We start from the raw sequence: 21,100 nt of genomic DNA on the forward strand, positions 1-21,100 counted from the left end.
TGTACTCAGAAATTCAGCTACATTTAATACAGTTGCTATACTACAAAATCAGATAAATTCAATACAGTGATTATACTAAAAAATCGGCTAAATTTAATACAGTGGCTACACTCAAATGTTTAGCTAACTTCAGTACAGTGGCTCTACTATAAATTCAGCTAACCTCAATACAGTGGCAGTACTAAACAATTCAGCTACATTTAGTACAGTAACTATATTAAAAAAAATCAGCTAAATTCAATACAGTGGTTGTACTTAAAAAATCAGCTAAATTCAATATGGAACAAGTTACTTACCTTTAACTGTTGTTCTCCAGCATGGGTCTGGCATGGATTCACATGCTCATGAATATTCCCCGTCGTCAGGCCAGGAATCCTCGGTATAGAAAAAATCAGTATCAGTTTCGTTTCTGATCTGTCTTTCTCAGTAGTAACCAATCACTGGTCTCTGGGTCATACTGCCCCCAGCCAATGACTGCCCTCTCCCTAAGCCCCGCCCCTGGCAGCCATCCTCAGATTTGGTAGCACGTGAAGTGGCAGTATGACCAAGTGAAGAGCCGCAGAGGGGTAGGCGGGAGGGTTCGCATGTGAATCCATGCCAGACCCATGCTGGAGAACAACAGTTACAGGTAAGTAACTTGTTCCTTCTCCAGCATGGGGTCTGGCATGGATTCACATGCTCATGAATATAAGAATACATAGCAGCATACACATGCACAACCACGGGAGGTGGCAAAAGGCTCAATATCAAGCAATACAACAACTCAACATTAAGCAAATCTTACCTCCTCATCAGGCTAACCTTAGGTGAACAGGTTGCGCAGCACTGCCTGGCCGACTCTGGACTCCTCCCTGGAATCCCGGTCGACGCAGTAGAATCCCGTGAAGGTGTGCGTCGACCTCCACGTAGCAGCCCTGCAGATGTCGAGCAGGGGCACACCAGACAGGAACGCGTAGTAGCAGCGATCGCTCTGGTCGAATGGGCCCTCGGACGGCCTGGCAACAGTCGGTTTGCCAACCGGTGACAGTGCATGATGCAGCCGGAGAGCCATCTGGAAATGGAAGCCTTCGAGAGAGCCTTTCCTTGATTCATAGGTCCAAAGTTCACAAACAGCTGTGATGTCTTCCGAAAACTCTTCGTGCGGTCCACGTAGAACTTCAGCGCTCTAGCTACATCCAGCGAGTGCAGAGTCCTCTCAGCCGGCGACGAAGGCGACGGGAAGAAAACTGGCAACACCAGGGGCTCGTTGAGGTGGAAGTCCGACGGCACCTTGGGCATGAAGGAGGGGTGCGTCCTCAGCACCAACCTCGTGTCGTGAAAAGTCAAGTATGGAGGCTTGCAAGACAGGGCCTGAATCTCTCCCACTCGTCGTGCAGAGGTGATGGCCACGAGGAATGCTGTCTTCCACGACAGAAACTTCAACGGCACTGAATGCATAGGCTCGAATGGGGCCCCCATGAGCCTAGTCAGCACCACTTTGAGCTCCCACGCCGGGGCAGGGGCCTTCACTGGCGGGAATGATCGGAACAGTCCTTTCATATATTCCTTCACCAGTCGATGAGACCACAAGGACGCCCGTCCTGTAGTTCTGGTGTAACGTGAGACGGCAGCCAGATGTACCTTGATGGAAGCGTGAGATAGGCCAGCCTTGGCCAAGGACAATAGGTACGGCAATACTTGAGGGGCCGTAATCCGCAGAGGGTTAATCTTCTGTGCACGGCACCAGACAGAGAACCTCTTCCATTTGTGTCCGTAGCACTTGAGAGTTGAGGATGCCCTGGCCTTCGCGAGAACCTCTCTGGAGTCGGCCGGGATGTCGTATCCTCCAAACTCTAGTGCTGCAGGAGCCAGGCCTGCAAGTTCAGCGACTCTGGTTCGTGATGAAGAATGGCGCCTCCTTCTCTGGAGAGAAGATCCGCGTCCGTCGGCAGCTTGACTGGTGTGGACGCTGACAAGTCCAGAAGGTCCAGGAACCAGATCTGCCTCGGCCACGCCGGTGCGACGAGGATCATCCTGCACTGGGACCTCTTGAGCTGGTTGACGAGCCGGAGTAGCAACGGCTGGAATGCATAAAGGAACAGGCCGTCCCAGGGGAACGAGAAAGCATAGCCCATGCTCCTCGGTTGGGGAAACCTGCTGGCGAACCTCCAGCACTTGGAGTTCGCCGCCGTCGCGAAGAGATCGATCTGGGGTTCGCCCCATCGTCGGAAGAGTCCGTCCACTTGATCCTGGCGCAGTTCCCACTCGTGGCACGAGTGCAGCTCTCTGCTGAGAGAGTCGGCGATGGTGGTTTTTTTTTTTATCCCTGCCAGATGAAAATGTACCAGAAACATCCCTTGGGCGACGGCCCAATGACACAGATCCTGGGCTTCCTTGGATAGGGCAGGGGATCTGGTTCCGCCCTGCTTCCGAATGTAAAACATCGTGGTGGTGTTGTCGGTTAAGATCCTCACCACCTTGCCCTTGAGGGACGGAACGAAGGACCTGAGGGCCCAGAACACTGCACAGAGCTCCAAGATGTTGATGTGGAGAGTCTTCTCCTCCGGGAGCCAAAGGCCTCTCGCGTGGAGACCCCCGGTGTGCGCTCCCCAACCTTCCAGGGAGGCATCGTCGTCACCGTCACCTGGTGGGCTGGGGCTAGGGCTAGGAAACCTGTTCCTGCCGTCAGATGAGAGCGGACACCCCACCATCGTATCGCCCGACGGAACGCTTCGTCAAGCGGGATCCTGTCCTCGAAGCTGCCCGTCGTCTGGATCCAGTGGGCGTCGAGGAATTCTTGCAAGGGCCGCATCCGAAGTCTGCAGTGGCGCACCAGATAAATGCAGGAGGACATCATCCCGAGGAGGGACTTGATAGACCTCACTCTGGCCACGTCCGTGGCCAGCAGACGTTGCACCTTTCCTAGGATGGTCCTTATCCTTTCCTCCGACGGTGAGGCCCGCTGCGCCACTGTGTCGAGCTGTGCTCCCAGAAACAGGGCGACTTGCAACGGGATTAGGTGGGATTTTGGAAAGTTGATGGAGAACCCCAGGTCCGTGAGCAGCTGGACGGTCTTCGCAGTGTGTTCCACGGCGAGCTCCCTTGTCCTTGCCCGTATGAGCCAGTCGTCGAGGTAGGGGTAGACGTGGATCCCCTGCACGCGCAGCCGCCCCGCCACCGGTGCTAGGCACTTGGTGAACACCCTGGGCGCTGATTTTAATCCGAACGGGAGGGTCTTGAACTGGTAGTGCCGCCCTTTGACCACAAACCTGAGGAACTTTCGGAGTCTCTTTAGAATAGGGATGTGGAAGTATGCATCCTCCAAGTCCAACGACGACAGGAAATCGCCCTCCTCCAGCTGTCCCAGCACGTGCTGGAGGGTGACCATCCGGAACTTCTGTGCCTTGATGTATTTGTTCAGTCGTCGCAGGTCCAGGATGGGACGCCATCCTCCTGTCTTCTTCTTTACGAGGAAGTATCTTGAGTAAACTCCGGAGCCCCGAAGCCTCTTTGGGACGAGCCCGATGGCACCTTTCCTGAGCATCGCCCTTACTTCCAACAGCAGTTGAGGGACGTGATTTTCCTTCCTGGCCACGGGAGGAATGCGGGGGCACCTCTTCTGGAACTCGAGGGCGTGCCCCAGGGCCAGGGCGTCCAGCACCCAACGGTCGGTGGAGATGGACTCCCACACGCCGACGAACTTCGTCAGCCGGCCTCCCACCGGGGTGCTTCGGCGGGGGCCCGACCCGACGGTCGGTTCAATCTTGCTTGGAGGCCGCTTTGCCTCCTTGACCACCTTGGCGACGACGGCAGGATCCACCTGACTTGCCGCGTCCCCTGTAGGCCTCCTGCAACGAAGATCTTGCCGCTTGACGGTACGTAGAGGAGCTGCTCCCGGCTCCCTTGGAGGCACCCTGTCTACCTCCGGAGCTCCGAAAGGACGGCCGTCGCTGTTGGAGCACACCCAGTGCACGGGCCGTCTCTGTGTCCGTCTTGATCGCCTGAAGGGACTCATCAACCGCCTTGCCAAAAAGGTTGTTCCCATCGAAGGGCATGTCCAAAACCTTGGTCTGTACGTCCTGGCGGAAATCCGTCGCCTTGAGCCATCCTCGTCGTCTCAGGCAAATGCCGTTGCCCAACTGACGGAAACCGGTGTCGGCGATGTCCGTAGCCACCGTAATGGCGTGATCCGAGGCAATCTCACCTTCCTGTAAGATTTCCAGTGCCTCAGCCCTCTTGGCGTCCGGAAGGAAGTCCAACAGAGGGGCGATCTTGAACCACAACTCCCTGTCGTAGCGGGCTACGATGGCCAGGGCGTTGTCCGCCTTGATGGTCATCGCTGCAGATGAGATGACCCGTCGTCCCATCGCATCCAGCTTCCTACCCTCGCCGTCCGGCGGGGAGGTTGAAGTCGAGGCCGATGCCCCCCCCCCGCTTTCTTCTTGGCCGCCGCCGAAACAACCGAATCCGGGGTAGGTTGCGCCCTAAGGCACAAGGGGGCAGCGTCGGGGACCCGGTACTACTTCTCGTACCAGTCCCTCTTCGCAGGAGCCGTGGCAGGGTTCTTGAGGAGGGCGAGCCCCTCATCCCAGATGTCATCAAGAAGCGGTACGGCGAGGACCGTCTTCCTTTTAGCCTCGCGCCGTTGATAAAGGAACCCTTCCTTCTTCTTTTCTTCGGGGCAGAGCTGGAAGAGCTTGGATGCCCTGGAAATCATAGCATGGAAGAATTTAATGTTGTCGGGCGCGGACACCCGGGCAGGGGGCGACGGGGGATACGTTCCGTCGTCGCCTCCGTTGTCATCCGTACCCGTTGTAGTCGTGTCCATGTCTGTATCATCCCTGTGGGTAGTGGACCGGGGGGAAGGCAGAGAAGGCCGCAGAGGCGGGAGAGGAGGCCTAGGATGCGTCCTCCTCCTCTTAAGTGGTGGGCTCTCCGAAGGTCCGGGCTCCGGTTCCCCCGTCGGGTCTGGCTCAGGTACCTGCGTCGGGGGAAGGGGCAACCTAGTCCTTTTCTCCGAGCATAAGGACTGGATGGCTGACAAAATGGCCGCCGAGGTGTCCTGCGGCGCCGGAAACAACGGTAGCGAGGGCTCTTGAGGAGCCTCGTCTGCGACACCGTCGCCCTCGTCGGGGTCCCTCCCGATGGGCTGGGCCTCCTCCACAACTTGGATGAGCTCCTCTTCAGAGGTCGTGTCCGTATCCACGAGGGCCACCAGCCCCTCCCCCATCCTTTCCAACGAGGACTTCGTGGGGGTCTTCTCGATGGGCCTGAAAGACGACTCCCTCTGCGGTGGGAGGGAGACTCTGGTACCTGAGGGCGCCTCCACTGGTGTAGCCTCCACAGGCTGAGCCAGGGCCGTGGCGACATCCTCAATCGAGGTCTTAGCAGGGTGAATTAAGGCCAACGTCACCTTCTGTACGCCTGGGGCCTTCACCTTGGGGGGAGGGTCCGAGCCTCGCTCCCCCTCTGCCGGAATCTTCGAGATCGACCGGGGCCTCTCCAGAAGCTTTGCCGGGTTCTCGGACTTCCTCTTACCCGAGCCAGAGCGTTGGCTCGTGGTTGATGGCGCCGGGGAGGATGCGCCCTGCCTGGCAGCCAAGGAGCCCGACCGTTCGGCGCTCTCGGTGCCCGCGGACTCGCGGTGCTTAGCCTTTTGTTGGGCCCCCGTCGCCAGGGCACCCTCAAAGGACTTAGAAGACTGCTCGGACTTCTTTTTCTTCTTCTCGGCTGGCGGACTCTTACCTTCCAGCCAGTTGGCGAGACGGAGGTGGCAATCCTTCATGGTCCGCTCCGACATGTTCCCACAAAACGCACAGTCCTTTTCCTAGTGCATCTTGTCCTCATGGAGACAGTAGAGGCATAACGAATGCTCGTCCTCCTTGAAAATGTTCTGAAGCTGGCATCCAGGGCAGGTCCTGAACAGCTTCCCGGGCGTCGAGCTCCCTTTCTCCTGGGCATTTCCGGGTAGGCCTTGGAACTTCTGGAATCCTCCAAAAGCATAACTCGATGAAATCTTCACCCTTGAGGGGTGTAGAAACTCAGAAACGGATCCCCGTTGATCGGATGTAGAAACGGTGGAGCTTGAGGCTCTCTTTAACCGAAAAAATGAGAAAATCTCCTGAAAAAAGCGTGAAAACGCAGCAAAAGCTCGAGAGCTACAGCACGAGGACTCCCAACACTTGAACGTGCGGTAAAAATCTGAGGATGGCTGCCAGGGGCGGGGCTTAGGGAGAGGGCAGTCATTAGCTGGGGGCAGTATGACCCAGAGACCAGTGATTGGTTACTACTGAGAAAGACAGATCAGAAACGAAACCGATACTGATTTTTTCTATACCGAGGATTCCCAGCCTGATGACAGGGAATATTCATGAGCATGTGAATCCATGCCAGACCCCATGCTGGAGAAGTGGATATACAAAAAAAGTCTGTAAATGTAAATGTATGGGTGGCTGGGTGTGCATGTGTTAGTGTATGGTGAATGGATGCACATGTGAATGGTGTGTGAATGTGTGTGCTGGTATTTAATGCCTGGATTACTTACCAGTAATGTTTATTACTTCTAGCCCTACTCTTCCTCGTCCCAGTACTCATGGCACGCTGCCTCACACACAAGCACTGGGGCAAGGCAGAGGGACGTGGAGATAAAGTCTGGCTTAGTTACCTGTAATATTAATTACTCCTAGTTCCAGTACCCACACACATGGCAGGGTGCCTCAAGTGCAGTGCGAGGGTATTTGTACAAATGTTTGGGAAAAAGAAACGAATGGTAGGATTACTCGAATTTCAACTGTACCAAAATTTCACAGACAGCCGAAAATTTCAAACAATTCTAACATTCAGAGCCATTATGGTGAACAGGGGGAGCAGGGCTGTCCCCGCACCCTTGTTCACTATAATGGCATCAGAAGTTGCAGGGGTGGTCGCCGCATCTGATAGGAGAAAGAAGAAAAAAACGGAAGGACCCTGCAGCGGCGGTTCCCATCCACTTAAGTGAAGGGAACGGGTGGCGCAGGGAGTCAGCGGCACACAGTGAGGTGTGCTGCCAACAGGTAAGTAAGGGGGTGAGGGAGGAGCATGCTGCCAGAAATGTCTGCAGGAGAAAAAAAGAAAGCCATTTTCTTTAAAAGAACTTTCGGTTTTTTCTTCTGCTGACATTTCACATTCGATTAATTCATTGACAACCCAGTGCGAGAGTGAGTGAATGGTGAACAGTGCGCATGTTGGAACTTGTAGGAAGAGTTCCTCGGGGCAATGAAAAAGCTGATGAGCTGCTTATGAAAATAATTTTCCAAGAGAATATTAAGAAAATACCTGCAAGGAGAATCAATGGATGCTCGGGATTGAAGCATAAACTCCCAGATCCATCTGACATACATATACAAGAGAAAAAAAGCACTATGGCTGAACAGAAGACAGAGCTTAGAGGTTTCTACCACCTGAGAAAACATCCTTTTAATATGTGTATTACACTTAGCCTTATGTCATAATTTCCTAGAAATCACCACACAATATATTACTGCAGATGAGCACCCTTCTATATGTGGAAAGATACAGCAGTAGGTCAAAGTATGGTAAACTCTTTCTCGTCCACAGTCCATCCACGCAGTAAAACTGGTAAAGCTTTGTGCTTCAGTTCGAATAGGAGTTGAAGGACTGCATCAAGCGGTGTATGTTCTTGTTTCTTTACAGCCTAGTCATTATGAAATTATGAAAAACCAATATAATCAAAATCTTCCATTGTGATTCCCAGAATACATAACACATGTGCATGGCCATAGTGCAGTATTTCTTGTACTTTTAGTTGTGCCTGGTTTCTCTCCCTCCTATGTGGACTGCAATCAGTGTCTCACGTTAGTTTGATCTGCGTTTTCTCTTTAGATTCAGCTTGTGGTTTGTATTAAAATGGTCCTTAGATATACTAGATGATCAACACACCCGGCTCTTTTATGTAAAATGCTCAATTACCTCATGCTCTGTCTGTAACATATCAATTCTCTTACCATCCTGTTTGCTGCAACACCTTTTTTAATGTTGGTCTTATGATGTGACTGTCTTCCTCTTCCCAATGAAAGAACATGCAGGTTTCATAGTTTTAGCTATTAGGTGGTGCTTAAGTGCCACATGTAAGCCACAACTATTGCATTGGAGTACAGCGCTGAGAGAGATGTGATATGAAGAGAACATGAAGACAGCTTGTGATGGCTGTTTCGTTATTTACCACCCACTGACTGCCCATTGCCATGCTACTTCCTTTGGTTATTACCACCTGCTACCTGCACCTCCCTGCCAAAAACAAATCCTACGAGGATCGCTTTGAACTAGCTTTATTAAGCAGTAACACCAAATGCTGTGCTCAAAGTGTCTGCCAGTAGTGTTCTCAATGTTAATGGCTTAATTGGAGCTGAACGATGTATAAATAGTACGTGTGTGCTTCACTGAAGACCTGTTAAAAACAAGCATTAGCAAAGCAAAGGGTTTGTCTTGTCTATAGTTATTAGATAGGCATTTTCCAGGAACTGCTTTTACAAGTTCAAGGACTCACACCATTTTGTAGCTGCTGCCATTAATGGCCATTACAGCAGTGCCCGAAAAATCCCTATGCCATGCCTACTCATTTCTTGAGTCCTCAGGGATCCACTCCCAACCAGGGACAATGCACCTCCATTTCCAACTATCATATTTTTAACATTAGGAAGCTCATCATGTTTCATTCCAAGAGAGGAGCTGTGTAGCATTCCCGTCACCTACCCAAATTGTTTTTTTAAAACGTTCTGCTCATACCACATTATGCTGCACTCTGTGGCTGGAGGGGAAGCGTTTAGAATCCTGCCAAGAAGGTGCAGATATCACTTGGTTTACTGCCCTCTCTCTGGCTTATGCACTCGCTGTGTTCTCCCCAGATCGGGCAGGCATTAACACTCCCTGTAGGTTTGCTCCATCATCAAGCTTCACCTCACGTTAAGTCTGAATCAACCACAGATGACTGTTTAGTCAGTTTTTCTTCTGCTCTAGTGACTGCCCTTTGTATACGAATAGAGCCGTGCATCTCTATCAAGGCCTTTTCCTAGACTTTGGTAAGCACTGCTGTCCACCATTTCACAGCCTCGTCCATGTGGTAGCGAATTATATTGTACTTAATCACTCCTATTTAACAATGTGCTGGTTTATCAGCTCATTATCACCTTAATACATTAATACATTTTCTGCTGCTGCACAGAAAGTATAATCCTTCTGCACCAGTCTACTTCCTACTATTCTTTATTAGTAGGGTGAGAGTATAAATCCATTACAGAACCAAATAGATAATGAAATTTACTGGCAGCAATGCCACCCATTCAAAGGTTTTGCTGCCAGGCTGTTTCCATCTTGGCCATGAAAACAATCTGCTTGCTTTTAAAGTAGCTAGTCCCGCATGCAGAAGAAAGAAGGCTTGGCAAAGCTTCAAAATGCTACGTGAACAATAATCTTGAAAAGGGAGATAGGCTGTACTTATGAATATCAACTCTACTCTACTCTATATTATAGGCAGACGCAGGGGCGTTGCTAGGGGGGGGCTAAGGGGGCTATAGCCCCTGATCTTTTGGTTGTAGCCCCGGATAGAATCTCAGGAGCTACAGCCAAAAGACTAGCTAGCCCCCAGTCCCAACAGTTCCAACATCAGTTTAGCCCCGGGTCTTTTCCAGACCTAGCAACTCCCCTGGGCAGACGTCACTCAACTGACAAAAGAATACATAGACTGAAGACAAGTTCCCACTACTTCAGATTGGTGTTAAACCTGTTAAAATTGTTTACGAGAAGATTGCGTTTCCCTCTTCTAGTTCTTTTGCTTAAAAGTTGTTCTCAAAAAGTTGTTCTTTTCAGTAAGCAGTTGCTTTTCTCAACAAGTTGTTGTCCGAGAAGGTTGAATCATGATAATCTATGGAAAGTGTGGTTAAATTATTTTTCTCCTGATGAAGAGAGTCGTCTCTCGAAACGTGTAGAGCATTGACAATTGCTAATAATTACAAATTTGATATGTTAATGTGTATTATATATGGCATTATGATTGATGAACAAATTGTAATGCGAAAGTCAATTATATTGAAGTTAGTGCAATTATGAGAGAGGAGTTATTTCTCTAATTTTTTCACATATTAATTAATGAATAAATATTGCTTAGTGTAAGCAGTAAAAACGCGTTATAAAGAATCTGTGTGGAATGTTGAAAGATTTGAGACCGCTAGCAGATGTAGTCTCATCAAATTTTGACTGATAGGTTTAACTCAGTATTGATAGGTGTGCAGGGGACGGGAGTACCCATTAGATTATGGGTATTCTATTCTGTCTACTGTACTTATGAATATTGAATGTCATTCCCACTACTGGTGAGATTTGAAGCATCCTCATGGCAGAAAATGGGTTTACCAATGAAACTGCATTCCTTTATATACAATACACACCACGAAAGACTGCAAGTTGCTGGGATGGCACAAATACACTAAAATGTAAATTCCTCCATGTATTCAAGTATCTTGTACGATTCAGAAAGAGAAATATAATTGAAAGAAATACATCCTAAATAAACAAGTACATTTTAACTCACCAGAACCTATTTCCGTAAACCACGATGAAGCAGAACTTAAGTTGATGGTTTCAAACTGGACAACCTGCTCTGATTCGATCCCCTTGCTTACTGCAACACAGACCATTGGGTAATCTTGTTCTGGAATCACTAACATTTCAAATACTTTCAAAGGACTTGGAAGAGGGAAATCAAAGTGCTGAAAAGCATTAAAAAGGGACAAAACATCAATAAAACGAAATACAATAAGGTGACTTACCAAGGTATTCGAGTACACAGATTCTTTTTGGATTCAAAACATTTAATCAAGCAAGCTATTGGCATACTAGAACATTTTTGCACCTACATGAGTTACATATAAATCCAATTGTTTTATGGTAGACTTTGAAAGTCTAACTAGAGAGGTAACCTACAATTCCATCATTCAGCTTTTGTTCCATCTGAAATCATATACTTGAATAATTCACAATTTAACAAGTAGGACCCAAGTACCTAAGTAGTGGTTTTAGGATGATATCAAGCTACCAGCAACGTAACATTCATTTATTACTTGTATAACACCAAACACAAAACAAGCCCGGGGGCATCAGGCCGCTCACAAGAGCAAACAAATAAACAATCCCATCTTCATCAGTCCAAAAGAAATCATATAAAGGAAGTCATTATGAGATTTCGAAACAGCTCAGGCAAATAAGTGGGGTTTCATGGTCTGCATAAACCAATTTAGAGCCCTGTCCTTTCTCTGGATATTAATTACCTTCCTTTGTAAATTTAATTACCAGAATATTCCAGCATTTCTTTTCTTTTTTACTTGATTTTTTTTTTACTTGATTTTATTAGCATTTTTAAGAGAACCAGACATTTTCAATGCAATAAACAATTTCAAGTGTGACACCATTCTGTCACTAACAGTCTAGAACTCGCCCCTTGTCCCCTCCCAACACTTCATTTAACTCAACCTTTTTTTGTTCAACTGTGAAAGTTGTCTCGGACAATGTCACAGTACCGAAGGTCATTCTAGTGTCTGTCCTCGACCCTTATCAGCTTCCCTCTGAGCCCCCCCCCCATCGCATTCTTCCCCATGGCCCTTAGTCCATTGGATTAGTCTACTTGACTGTCTCCATCCAACCCCCATTTCAGCAGTAGGGCCGACCACTCAGCATGTTATTGCTCCATTCTATCATTCACCACTGGTGTGAGCTTTTCCATAACCATCATATTATGTACTTTCCCTTCCCTTTCGTGAAGAGCGTTTTGTTTTTTCATCATTGGGCTATAGCCAATCTCCCCGCTCTTAACATGGCTTCCCACATCTTCGGGAGTCTCTGTTATTCCCTGTCCTTTTGCAGGTGCCCTAGTAGCATCTGTAGAGTGTCTAGATCTAACCCTATCCCCGTTACCTCTTCCATCAACTCAGCACCTCTTTCCAAAAAACGTGCACCTTGGGGCACCACCACCACTTGTGTGCTAGGGTTCCCCAGTTACTGCACCCCCTGGGGCATAGTGGGGATACTCCTTGAAATGCTTTAGAAAATGTCACCGGATCTCTGTGCCATCCCATTAACATGTTGAAGCTATGTTCAATTGTAGTACTACTTTGGTAGTACTATTCAGGAGTTAAGAGTTAGAATATGAGAACATCTTGCTAACCTGAACAGTCAAGACCCTGAACTTCCTTTTGCCACTCATTGGCAAACTTATCACCAAAGTGACAACAGCAGAAATATCTTGTTTGCGGGTTTGCAGCAAGCTCAAGCTCATATCACAGGAGGAGACCGACAACTATTTCTTCGCCAGATGGAGGCACGGATGATCTGTAAATTGCAATGTTTAAAAGACAGACTTAACAAGGAACATGAACTAAATGTTTTTCTATAAAGCATCTCGTGCCTCTTTATCAGTATCCTATTGTACTGGTGCAACCCTGGTGGGAAACAGTCTGGCCACCTATTTAAACAATTTGTTGGCTTATGTATAGATTCACAAAATTATAATCAACATTTTACAAGCACTATTTGTAGATAAGAACTGTTGAAATGAGATGAGCAGTAGAGCCTGTATCAAGACCTTGGTGTAACATAAGGGTAGAACTTACTAAATGTTAACCCCCCCGAATCCCCCACCAGCTTTGAAATACATTAGGCAGGGTGCTTATGATACTAATAAAGTATTATATGAAACATTCATAAAATACAACCCTATTATAACAAATATAGAAATTACTCCTAGTCAGTCACTAAAATTGATAATTAAGTGATATACAGGAAAGCATCACGATTGTTTGATCATCAGACCAACTCACATTTTGACCTGCAAAAAAGCGCATATGATACTAACCATGACTCGCAAATTATGCTAATCCAAATACTAAAACACATTTTTTCTCTTTTATTTTAATCAAAATATGTATTTGAGATAAATATGAATGAGAGAAAACAGTATGATGGAGCGATCACATGATCAATTCATGCGAGTTAGGTTTAGCAAGCCAATCGTAAAAAAGAAGTCTCAGACTCTCATGGGAATCATTAAAATGATGAGCATGTAGAGCAAATAAAATATTCATTTAGATACACAAGCATTTAGAGCACCCGTAATCATGAGCAACGTTAACCATCTCCTTGAATGTTCCGTGATCCATCACAAGACTATTTCACTCGAACGTATAAAAACAATGGAAAAGTTATGTGTCGTTTGGTTGCCGGTGCTGCCAGGAGTTCGCAAGACGCGATGGACAGAGTTTTTTTTTCGAGACTAATTACGGGTAAGCACAACATTGAGTATGTGGAAAGCGCCAGAACTTTTTAACAAGTACGCAAAGGTACGAGCTTAAACACACGCGGCATACGTCTTATGTATTGCAGACATTATCGAAGCAGATGCGATTCGCCGCACTGAATAAGATGTTCTGGTTATGACAAGACAATTATTCGTAGCAAGGAAAATTGTATGAAGTTCACGTGACCGCTTCACTGCATTAAACAGACTTCAGAGTATTATTTGCATATATCTTTAAAGATAGCTAAGAACACCTTATGGAGGCTAGATTCAGAACTATCAAGTCTGATTAATAACCATGGACACATTATTTACAACAGTACATGAGGTCTTTTTAATGTATTGCAGATTTCCTATTAACTCTGTTACTATGAGATATGAAGAGTACATGCATTTGGCAACAGTGCCGGAACTGACAACCAAGAAGAGCCTATGTAGTCACTAATCATCGTGTTGTTATGGACTTTGTGTATAATTGAGTAATTACAACTCTGAATAGAGAGAAGGTAATTTCAAATTGTACAATTGATGTATTTCAAGGGAGTGCAAGAGCCGGCCATTAGATCTAATGCAAAGTAATTACAGATAGGCAAAACTTGGGAAACAGGCCTTTTCTAATTAGAGTAACTTCAATGAGACTGAGGGTTGATACAGGGTTCCGCTCTATTTGGTTGACATAGATTAGTATATATGCAGAAAAATGTGTCTAACTTGTGGAGCAAGAGTTGCATCCTTAATTTAGGTTGAAATACGTTTAAATTAATACAAGCAGTAGGGGAAATGTGAAGTACTAATGAGTTATGAAAAGAGTGTTTCAAGAATTGGATGCCTTAACTAGCTGGTTCAAAAGCAGCTAATGAAGCATATATATCATAAGTACTAAAGGACAATTATTGATAATTATTGTGTCTTTTCTTTAATGGGAAAGTGTTTCATTGGAAATGTGCCTCCTTAAACAGAGGATTGACAAGTGTCTTATGATTTAAGAATATAATAAGTTGAAAAGGATACTTCACATTGCTAATGCCTGTTCTTTTTCTTTTCCTCCCCTTACTCTTTCCCCGTGTTACTTTTATTTGTATATGTTATTGACATTAGGGATAACATAGGTGCAAACAACTGTATTTTGCGCTAGATTTTGTGCTCTGAAGAAGACCTAGCAGATCGAAACATGTGTTGGCACAGGCACTTTGGCATATTTTTTGGATACTTTATTTGTTGATATTTGTACTGGCATACATTTGCGAGTTTCTAATCGCATTAGTATCATTAGAATTTCTAATGTTTGCATATGCAATGGCACACATTAAATGTGGTCTTTTTGAAGAGTGAAATTGTCTTCAACATAACATTTTGTGTCTAGCGCATATTGGTGGAACTATTCTGGGGGTAAGTTCAATTGTAGAGATGAACAACCCTCCCTGGAAGACCACTCTAAATATTTGTGCCATTCCTCCTCGGAGATCCCTTCTCCCACAAGCTCCCCCAATACCCCTGGAAAGTTTGCCTCCCCTGCAAGCAGGTACAATTCATCGCTTTGTACAATTTGGACAGTATTCCGTTCCGCGAAACTGACTGGTCCAAGACCTTTTCCACTGGTGTTAATTCTCTAGACCCCCATTTCCCCCACTTAGGATCTGTCAGGATGCCCTTAATACGCAGGTATTCAAAGATTGGTATTGAGTCCCCTCCCAGTGTGTCTCGCCCCTTGCCCTATTCCTGGAAGCTCCCATCCTCAAAAAGTTGTCCCAACTTTTCCAGATCTGCCCCAACACAAACAGAGGCCCCCATAGTGAGGACATCTGAGAAGGCCAAGAAGTGTACCCACGTGTTTCAATGGAATCCCTCCAGACTGACCAAAAGGCTCCCAGCGTTGGGTGGGACCGCATGTGCTCCGGAATTAATCTTGGGGAGGGCCCAGAAGGAATCTCTAACCTTCAGAGGATGCGTTACCAGATCCTCAAATCCTCTCTCATGTGTTCTAGCATCCCTCGGGCTTGAGCCGCCTGATAGTACCTGCGGATATCCGAGAACCCGAATCCCCCCCGTTCCTTGGAAGGTCTTTTTTCCCCATATAAACCTACAGAGCTCTCCTGTAACGTCTCAGGGAGATGACTCAGAATGGCTGTGAACAGATACAACAGCCTAGGGAGAACATTCATTTTTATAGAGGTCATCCTTCCATACCAGGTCAGGATCAGCGGGGTCTATCTCCTCATGTCGGCCATTAGCTGCATGCGGAAGGGATTGGAATTAGCTGACACCAATTCTCCCAAATCCCTGGTCACCCATATGCCCAGGTATCAAATGCTATTTTGGTTGACCTTCTACCCAGATAGCTTGTTTTCGTATCTAAGAGTGGGCTCTGTGGCAGTGACGGCAGGAGAGCAGATTTCCCCACATTCATTTTGAGCTCTGCGAGGAGACCATGCTCCGTGATTTGGCCCATTAGAGGGAGACACAAACATTTTTGAGGTAGGCCAATTCGTCATCTACAAACAGTGAGATTTTGCATTCAAGTTCTCCCCCCACGATTCCCCTAATTTGCTCATTCATCTGTACTGCAATTGCTAGCGGCTCCATTGCAAGGGCATACAGTAGCATGGAGAGGGGACATCCCTGCCTGGTGCCTCTCGCGAGTTCAAAGGCCTCTGTATGCCCCCCGTTTATCCGCACCCTAGCCCTGGGCCTGTTGTATAGTTCTGCCACCCATTTCAGGAAATGTGTTCCCATCCCCATCTTTCCCAGCACCTTCATCATGAAGAACCACCCAACCCTTTCAAAAGGCCTTTTCTGAATCCAACGTCACTAGGCATGTGTCCAGGACTCCTGTGTGTGCCCCATGGATGAGGTTGATGGTCTTCCTGGTGTTGTCTGACCCTTGCCTTCCCTTGATAAAAAAAAAACACCTGGTCCCTGTGTACAAGTAGCAGCATACTCCCCTCCAGTCGTGATCCCAGGACTGTTGCTATTATCTTCACGTCACTGTTGAGGAGCGAAATGAGCCTATAGGAGGAGCATCTAGTATGATGCTTCCCATTCTTTGGGATGGCAACTATAACTGCCTTCAGCATCGTGGGACGAAGGGGCTCGCCCCCTCCACACACTTGTTGAATACCTTGGCTAACCGTAGGGCCAGCAGAGACCTAAATATTTTATAGATTTTTAACGTGAATCCATGCTCCCGCAGGGCAGATCCCGCTTTCATTCCCGTTATTGCCTTCATGACTTCGTCCCGAGTTATGGGATTTTCTAGGTTGTCCACTATCTCTTTGGGGTGCTGTGGAATTGGTAGCTTTTTCAAAAACTCATCTATTTGGGGCACCTCCCCTGCCAATTTGGATGTATATAGGGTCCTGTAGTATTCTACAAACTCGCTCCCTATACTCTGGATGTTGTGTAGGTATCTATCATCCTCTGTCCTTATAACCCAGATGGCCGTCCTCTTTGGCTCTTCTCTCAGTCTCCATGCCAAGATCCTGTCTGCTCGGTCTCCCTTCTCATGATATTTCTGTTTCAGGAACAGGAGTTTCTTTTCTGTTTCCTGGGTTAGTATTGCTTTCAATTGGGTCTTATATTTTCAGAGCTCTTTTGCCTTGCAGGGCAACATGTTTTGCCCCTGGGTGCCTCCAGGTCGTATCTCCTCTATCTTCCTGCAGAGCTTAACATCCTTCCCCTGCCCCCCCCCCCCTCTCTCTCTCTCTCTCTCTCTCTCTCTCTCTCTCTCTCTCTCTCTCTCTCTCTCTTTCTCTGATACTTTTCTCATCAGGGTCCCTCGTATAGTTGCCTTGAAACTGTCCCAGACAGATTGGATTCCCACCTCTCCCGTATCGTTAAATAGGAAGTATCCCTTAATCCCCCTAAGCAGCTCCTGTTGCACCGCTTTATCTTTAAGCAGGATGTCATTGCATCTTCAGCTTCCCCGAGGCATTTTCAGATCCCCCGAGTCTACTGTGATTGCGACCATATCGTGATCCGACCACAGGATCAGTGTTACTTGGGATTGCAACACCTGATCTCTCAGGAACTTGTCCACCAGGATCAGGTCTATTCGCGAGAAGGAATCGTGGCCTACTGAGTAAAAAGTGAATGGCATATCCCCTGCTGGGGCCGGATGAGGGAGTCATACAAACCCAGTACCCCTTTAAAGCGCTCTGATTCTCTTGCAATCCATGTAAGGGTCCAACCCCCTGTTAAAGTCTTCCCCCACCACCAGTTGACCTTCAGCGAATTGAATTAATCTCAAACTTTCTCCCAAAACTTGCATTGTTGCACATTCGGGGGAAAACCTACCATTCGTGAACTTAACCCCATGCAAGAGATCCTTCGCGAATACATATCTTCTGTTGGGGTCAGCCAACGTCGCCTCCATCGTTGAGCTTAGCCTGGTCGAGATCAGGACAGCTACACCCTCTTCTTATTGACGTCGGAGGCCATAATCACTTCCCCCACCTCCAGGGAGCCCTATTTCCAGTGTGTTTCTTGTAGACACATCCAATCAAGCATGGACCTCTTGAACTCACGTAACACCATTGATCTTTTGGAGGGTGAGATAAGGCCTCGAACATTAAGGGACCCTATTTTCATATCACCATGGCCAGACATCTTCTATTTCCCATCAGCACAATCTAGTCCTCTCTCTCCTGAGACAAGTCCACATTTGGGACCCTTTCAACTGGATTTCAACCCAACAGCATTGAATTAGAACCTTAACATCTAGAGCATAAGCCCCTCTTCCCCCCCTTCCCTTGCCCCCATCCCCTCCACCTCCCCCCCTCGGCATCCAACCCCGTCTGGAACCATCTCACCTGACGATATTGAATCACTAGTGGTCCTCTCCCACTCACGTACCGGCTCTCTCAAACTCTCCATTTCGAGCCCCCAATCTGTTTTTTCTACCAACCTGCATTTCCTCCGTTTAACCCCCCCATCGTAAGCATTGAAACACTATGTCATACTCCCCCCCGCCCCCCTCATTCACTGGGCACATGAGGGGCCTGCCTGGGCAGATTCCATCTTTCTGTACTTTCTGGAGCCTGGGACTTTACGTCTATTGGGGCCCTTGATGGGGCACCGTCTGATTCTGGGCCTTTATCGTCATCAGCCCTTTTTTCACCTTCTCTATCCAGCAACTCTTCCGTGACCCTTCTAATATCCTCCTCGGTCACTAATTTACAACTGTAGCCCTCCACCTCAAAGGATATGGAGAAGGAGGGATATGTCTGTTTCACCCTCTTTTTTTCCCGGAATTCCCAAAGATACCAGATTGTTCCTTCTCTCTCGGTTCTCGAAATCATCGCTTTTTAGAGCAACCTCTCCCTCCCACCTCTCCAACTCCGCAATCCTCATGTCCATCTGGGTTTCTAGACTTTCGAAGGGATGACGGATTATATTCCACCGTTTGAAATCTCTCGTCCATGCTGTCAATCCTCACATTTATTCTGTCTACTTTCCCACCAATGTCGGCCCTTATTCCTCTAATCTCCTCCAGGAGGGAGGCGATATCCCTCTAGGTGGACATCGCATAGCTCCCTGCCTCGGACATGTTGGGGCTGTGTTTTATGCTCCACTCCTCAAGTTTCTGGTACTCAAAATGCTTTAACTTTGCCCTCCAGCCCATGAGCCGACCCGTCGTCCTTAGTGTTTGAATGGGGATGTGGTGCTGTTGGTGCCCCCTCGCAATGTGTCACGCTGGTTATTACTGATGCCCAAGTGCCCCAGTTCCGTGGTCCCGAACCCCGTTGTTCGGCTCTGTTGCTGTTTTTCTGTGTTCACTGGTCGAAGCCGCAGGGTGTTCGTCATGCAGGAGGGGGCTAGTGCGTTGCTGCCACCTCTTTTCTTCCTCGGGTTTAATTGGGGCCGGTTATTGCCCACACCTGCGTTCTCCCCTTAGGTCCTGGATCCTCAGCTGTTTATTTCTCAGTGGGGCGGGCATACGCCCCAGGAATGAGTCCCGGGGCCCACACCCTAATTGGAACCATTTAGACTCCGCATACCAGACCGGATGTGCGGGAGGGGGTGGATGTGCTCCTGTCTGGTCGTCCTCTCTAGCGGTGGGCTCTCTCTTCCCATCCCACGTTGGTGTACTCTACGGGTCAGAGTTGAGCTGTGGTACTGCCGTGAGGCGGGCCACAAGCCCCAGGGGTGAGACTGGGGCCCTCAGCTCAGCCTGTGCCCCCCAAATGGGTTGGGCACCGAGTGTCCCCCCCCCCCTTCTGTATCGTGGCTCCGGCTTTATTTCCCGCACGTGTACGTTTACACCTGTCCTCTTGCTTTCCCTCCTGGGCCTTCCTCTGTATCACCCAATCGAAGGGGTGAAAGTGTCCTCTGGGCCGCCTAGGCCGGGTCTCAGCTGAGGGGTACCTCTGTCTCCTCCTACAGGCTGCTTCTCATCATAGGGGGTTTGATACCTCCCCCACGGCCTGCCCATAGAATCTTCCCCTCCTGGATTGTCATGTGCCCACTTATCCTCTGAATGGGGACGCTCTGGGTTGCTGGCTCTCCCTTTCCTCTTTGTCCCAGCACCTTACTCTGCCTATTTTCATCAGCTGGTGGCAGGAGCTGTTGCGCTCATTTTGGCCCCCTCATTATCCACCCTGGGGTGATCCTTCTCCAAGGTCCCCTGAGTGGAGCCCCTTGTTACCGGGATGTGTGCTGGGCCTCCACTGCCTCTGTAGCAGAAATGTGGGAGGACCCCCCCATTGTGTCACATGGCCGCGGCCCGTCCTTCTCCACTGTGCTCCCTTTGGAATGCCTCCACAGGCTTACTGCCAATGTGTTGCGGACCGTGCCCTCACTCCAGCTCCTCCACACGCAATGGACACCCCTCCCCCAGGCGGCCCTGCTTTCCATTAAACGTGGGCCAGCCAGATGGTAAATGCGGGGCGAGGGGTCCTCCTCACCTCCACCGTTCCCTTTCGCTGGTACCTCCTGCGGCGTGGAGCTGTCTTGCGCTCCGATGCCCGACACCATGGGGGGGCACCCATCCCACTGGCGGACCGGCACTCCCAGGCTCACCGGCCGCCCTGCTGGCAGATGGGGGGGTCCCTACCTTCTCTGGACTGCTCACCTTGGGCTCTTCCACCGCAGCGTGGTCACAGGTCGGTCTCTTCTCCCGGACCACTTTGTTCCACCATCTCTCTTGGGTCCTGCTCCTCCTGTCTGTGTGCGTGTCACCCTGCTGTGGGTGGACACGGCTGAAATCCCTTTCATTTTCACCTGGAATGTTTTCTCTGATTTCTCCCTTATTCCAGTCTGTTTACACCCAATCTTCTGCCCTCAGATGTCCCTGATAAGTGTCCTCCCAGGGGTGAAGTTTGCTGGGTGGGCGGGCTCTTAGTGGGGGCTCATTCCACTTTTGCGGGGCCTGAAGTAGAAGGTCTACGCTGATGCTGCTTCCATTAGCGCGCCCCTGGTGGCCTCCATATTCCAATATTTCATAAGTATTTCGTCCAATAAAGATGAAAATCAAAGTTCAGCCATTATTAATCACATGCCCTAATTGTGAATGTGTATTGCGGAAGAACCACATATAAGATGGAGCGCATGACATACATAGTTTTTGAAAGACTTCCCCATCAACCTTACACCAGCCCATGTGTAAAAAGTTCACAAAGTTCTTGTGTCAGGAAGCCACTGAATAGATTTCCTAAGCGGATGCCCAGGTGAAAGTCATAATAACATATGGAAAGGGCATATCTTCGTTAAAATAGTCGTTCATCGTTTCTATTTGTCACTCCAGGTCTGGACTATGGAATCGTTCCTTTCCCTTAGAAGGAT

The 21,100-nt window shown here is 48.4% G+C and overlaps 1 protein-coding gene across 1 annotated transcript in view; it reads right to left on the minus strand.

The window, feature by feature from the left end:
- The window catches only part of MAP4K5 (mitogen-activated protein kinase kinase kinase kinase 5), a 1,870,683-nt gene that overhangs the window by 283,112 nt on the left and 1,566,471 nt on the right, over positions 1 to 21,100 (minus strand). The window contains exon 28 of the mRNA XM_069638985.1: positions 10,565 to 10,742. Coding sequence (XP_069495086.1) covers positions 10,565 to 10,742 — 178 coding nt within the window. The remainder of the gene's footprint in view (positions 1 to 10,564; positions 10,743 to 21,100) is intronic.

This window comes from Ambystoma mexicanum, chromosome 14, assembly GCF_040938575.1.
Source record: "Ambystoma mexicanum isolate Mex_15411 chromosome 14, UKY_AmexF1_1, whole genome shotgun sequence".
Taxonomy (NCBI): Eukaryota; Metazoa; Chordata; class Amphibia; order Caudata; family Ambystomatidae; genus Ambystoma; species Ambystoma mexicanum.